Below are 4,506 nucleotides of genomic sequence, written 5' to 3'. Positions count from 1 at the left end.
ACTTATTTTACCCGCTGTACCTATGAATAATATATTCCATTTCAGCCGATAGATCCTCCTAATGTTACACACTGGATCTTGAGAGCACGCTGGCAACACTTTTAATCAGAGTGACCTGATTCGTGAACAAGCAGTCACCTTTGATATAAAATGTTGTGTTAAACTTCAGATGTGTATTTCATGTTACTCGCCTTTAGGCAAGACCATGTTTAAAAAACAGCTCTTAAAAATACTGAAACATCAAAGAGTGTGTGCAGAACTGGTCCCTGCTACACTACACAGAGTTCTAACATTCTACAATAAATGCAGCTGGTATGTATGTATAAATCTGTAATGAGATGGAATGTCTAATATCCTCATTTCTACCTCGATTATTTTGGTTCGTAGCACAGTCCCTGGGCTGCATTTTAAAATGCCTCTATAGAAAAGCAGTTATGCATCATTTATATGAATGTAGTGAACACCAGCAGTTGTACATCTGAACACAGGCTGGATGTAGTAAACAGGTCTTCATAACAAAGTCTGTGTTCACTCATTTGATAAATAAACACACTACTTGAAGAAATACCTGGCAATTTTACCATTTAAAGTATGTAAAAGCCTGGTGGTGTGTACGGCTACGAAGTTATGGTGTGTAACAACCCTCTGATTGTCAGACAGTGAGATTAGAGAGTCAATCTGCCTGGTAACAGCTGCACCAACAACCAGTAGTCTTCCATGTTTTCTGATCTGATTGCACCCCCTAGTTGTAGCCTATTAAATAACACTGGCTCCCTTTGTTTTGACTCTGCATTGTGTCTGTTGATCAGGGCTGTTGTACAGTGCAATATGTATTTATATTCTATTTTACAACACATGTAAAACACACATTTAAACAAACCCAGAAAACTGTTTTGGGGATTTCAAGCCTGTACACAAGTCAGTACTCTTCTAGTTAAAATGTGACACAGTAACTGCAACAGCTTAAAATGTTTGTTATTTATGACCTGTGGTTCTGCAAAACAAAAACAAAAGGAAAAAATTCATGTGCTCTCATTTTCTGTGTAGCAAATGTGGCGTCTGCTTGATGCTGACATCACTTTCTATTTATTTTAAGCTAGATACACTGATGTTTGGCCGATATTCGCCTTGTTGTCTGACAGTGGCTGATGTTTATCTGTTGTATCGGATATTGGAGATATAATCAGCTGTTTTCCAGCACTGGCAGAAATTGCACGCAAACACAGGTGTGGTCGATGCAGCAGCATGGACAGCGAGCGGCTGTTCTGCTCTGAGTCTCAAATCTTGGATGAGAAGAGAAACCGACTGAGATGCAACAAGGCAGAGATGCTAATCTTTGTAGTTTTTTTTCGTTTCCCTGGCACAAAAGAGTGAATAAATAACAACAAAACAGGCAGCCAAATTGCTATTAGAAACATCAAGATCAAGATTACTCAAGTACTGTATGCAAGTACAATTTTGAGGTACTTTCAGTATTTCTATTTTATGCTGCTTTTTGCTTCCACTCCACTACATTTTGGAAGCAAATACAGCACTTTTACCCCACTCACTTTATTTCATAACTAAAGAGAAAACTGACTGACGTCCCTGCATTTACTTCATATGTGCCAATACCTTTTTCTTCTCCTGCAGGGTTGTCTCACCTCCCAGAGGTCACAGCCACACAGTTCCCATACATCCATTACAGTGTGTGCAGAGACATGCTGTGTCCTTGATGAAGTAAATAAATGACCGTAAATGACGTGTAATGTATTTAACAAGGACCCCTGTCTGGTGTGAATATTTATTATTTTTTAATGCTTGCCCAGTGTAGACCTAGGTGCTATTAGGATGAGGTTTGATATTCTGTAGCCTTCTAATGTTAAACAAACTCTTCTGTGTTATTGTTCACCTGCAGCAGCGTCTGTCCAATCTCTGGGTTCTCTGGGCTATCAAAGTGCAGCATCTGGGATCCCAGGCCATAGTAGTAGGGCCCCATCTTATGCAAGTCCACCACGTTGGGGTCGGCGTTGAACACGGTCCTCCAGCCCTCTCTGTACACCTTCGGAAGCTCAACTGACAACACTCTCCTCTTCCTCTCATACAGTCCTTTGGAGAGCCACAGAGGGAGCTCCATCTTTGTGCCCTGAGATAAAGGAAACACACTTCAGAGTGGGAGTAACTGTCACAACCCCCAGCTCTCTGGCTCTGAAACTGAAAACAACTGAACTGGATTCAGCCAGGATTTATTTTATTATTTACACTGGTGCTTTTTCTTCCTTCTGTGAAAAAGACCTCTAACTAAATCTTAATACATATAACTACATTATATACATAACAGGCAACATACCAAACAACATTTCATTATGATCTTGAGTAACTTCATGTATCCACAATGAACTGTGACCTGATGTCATATGAGTGTTGTTTACTTATATATGTTTATGTAGTTTATATTTTCTTCATGATCTTCACTATTGGTTGTTGCCTGGTGAAATCAACCAAGATAGTTCATTGTTGAGTTTCATTCCCAGCATCAATATTTGACGCCCTGGGAATGAGACTCGATAATCAACTATCTTTCTCAGCTCTGATTGGTTGTTTTCGTTCAGGCCCAGTGGATTCTTTTAAATCCCATTAGGATCTCTAGGAGGAGCCAGAGGAACCTGATTGTTTCACAGAGTATCTGTCTCATGTTTCTACCCTGTCAAGGATATAGGGAAAGTTTCAGCAAATATGCTGTATATTTAAATTATTTCGTATGAAAGTTGCCTACTGCAGCTTTAATGCAGCCTACATGCAAACCAAATTTCCTCACAGATAATAAAACAGTTGAAGTTCTGGTCGGTAATAAGTATGCCGGTGGGTGTAAGTGGGTCTTACTTCATTTCCTACCACATATGTGCCAATACCAACACTGAGAGGTAAGACTAACCTGCAAAATATCGTATAAGGTTTGAAGTAATTTTCTTTACACCACCAAATGTCATGTACCAGGACTACTTTAGGTGTAACGCTACTTCTGATAGGCGCGTTTCTCTTAAGAAAAGCATTAACAACGTTGTGACTATCACGACGTTTCCTACATTTTCCTTCAGTAACTTTACTAACCTCCGGTATGTCCTGTGTGTCACTCGACTTCTCCAGGTATCCCAGGCGGGGGAAAGCGCACTCTGTCCGGATGGGAAGTCTTTCATGAGAGAGCCCAAAATATCGTCGAGAGACAGGAAATTCTCCTCCATCCCGACCCCAGGCTGTACAGGCATATATGACTGTGTATCCATTTTGTGCCTGAATGCGGCCGAAAGGTAGTTTTAGACCAAATATATGTGCTGTGGTATTGAGCAGAAATCTCTCCGGCTGTGTTTACAAGTCAACTCTTCCTCCTTGCTGTTTTGGCGCCAGGACCTGTTGACCAATCAGAGCGCGGCTGTGATATCTAGACCAGAGCAATCGATCCGATTCCACTCCACAGTATCTGTTGTCTGCCTTTATGCTGTCTCCTTCTTTCTATTTTAATTTGGGTTATCTAAGTGTTTTGTTAAGTTTTCTTAAGGCGGTTTTGAATTTAAATACAGTATTTTGCATTTGGTGAAATAATAATTGATATATTATAATGGTTTCCAACAGTGAAATGATTTACAAAATTAAATTAGCCTTTTTTGCCATTGAAAGTTGGATGCAACTACGACTTCAGCCATTAGAGGTCAGAATATTACCATTACAAATTGTAAATCTTCTTTTATCCTGTTGTAAGAGTATGTAACAGTCATGAAACTAAAATAATAATAATAATAAAGACACGCATAAATAAATAAAGTACATTTTCATTGAATTAAATTGGAAAAAGAAGGGAACTAAATTAACATTCTAGATGCTTCTCTCTAGATGTTACTCCATCCTGCTCGCTGTCTGTCCTGATCACATTTATCAGTTGATGAATGGAAAATGACAGCTAATCCATACTGTAGTCTTCTGTCAAGGTACCATCACTCTAACTAGACAGGAAAAACAGCTCAGTCATCTTTTGTATTTTGACATTTTTAATATTATAGATTATTATATATGTCATTATTATTACTCATCCCACAGATTGCACATCAAAGTCATCAGACATGTTAGTCGGCGCCCCCAAAAAGCAGGCAGCCATTCACATCTTCAGAAAGTAAAATAAGTCATGAACTAAAAGGAGTCAAATGAAATAAAGCCATAGTAAATGAAGGTACTGTATTGTTCTTGTAGCTGTTTGTCCGAGCTGAGTGGGCAGGCAGGCGGTACAGTGGTCCTACTGTCGACTGTAGCAGCAGTCTGAGAGACTCATTTGATATTTTCACTCTGCAACCCAGACTAAAGCGAATGTCATTTCCCAAAGAGATCATCCCCCTCCATTAGCTGCAGGCCATGATATACAGAGAACATTGTGTGTCACACAAATAGGCAATGAGGTTAGCAGTTACCGTTATTATTTGGCTTCTTTTGTTCTTATATTCTTCTTATATTACTGTTATGCACCATGATGTTGGTCCC

At 39.4% G+C, this 4,506-nt stretch overlaps 1 protein-coding gene across 1 annotated transcript in view; it reads right to left on the bottom strand.

Moving 5' to 3' along the window:
- The window catches only part of gins3 (GINS complex subunit 3), a gene marked incomplete at its 3' end in the record, with an annotated part of 5,248 nt that extends 1,865 nt beyond the window's left edge, over nucleotides 1-3,383 (bottom strand). Inside the window, 3 exon segments of the mRNA XM_035664406.1 lie at nucleotides 1,892-2,125; nucleotides 3,091-3,183; nucleotides 3,186-3,383. Of these exon segments, the coding sequence (XP_035520299.1) occupies nucleotides 1,892-2,125; nucleotides 3,091-3,183; nucleotides 3,186-3,263 (405 nt within the window). The 5' untranslated portion in view covers nucleotides 3,264-3,383.
- Between the last annotated feature and the right edge of the window lie 1,123 nt (nucleotides 3,384-4,506).

The sequence above is a fragment of the Morone saxatilis genome, unplaced genomic scaffold (assembly GCF_004916995.1).
Source record: "Morone saxatilis isolate NCDOM2014 unplaced genomic scaffold, NCSU_SB_2.0 Contig2, whole genome shotgun sequence".
NCBI lineage: Eukaryota > Metazoa > Chordata > Actinopteri > Moronidae > Morone > Morone saxatilis.
The sequence above is the reverse complement of the archived record's forward strand: the minus strand, read 5'-3'. Positions and strand labels throughout refer to the sequence as shown.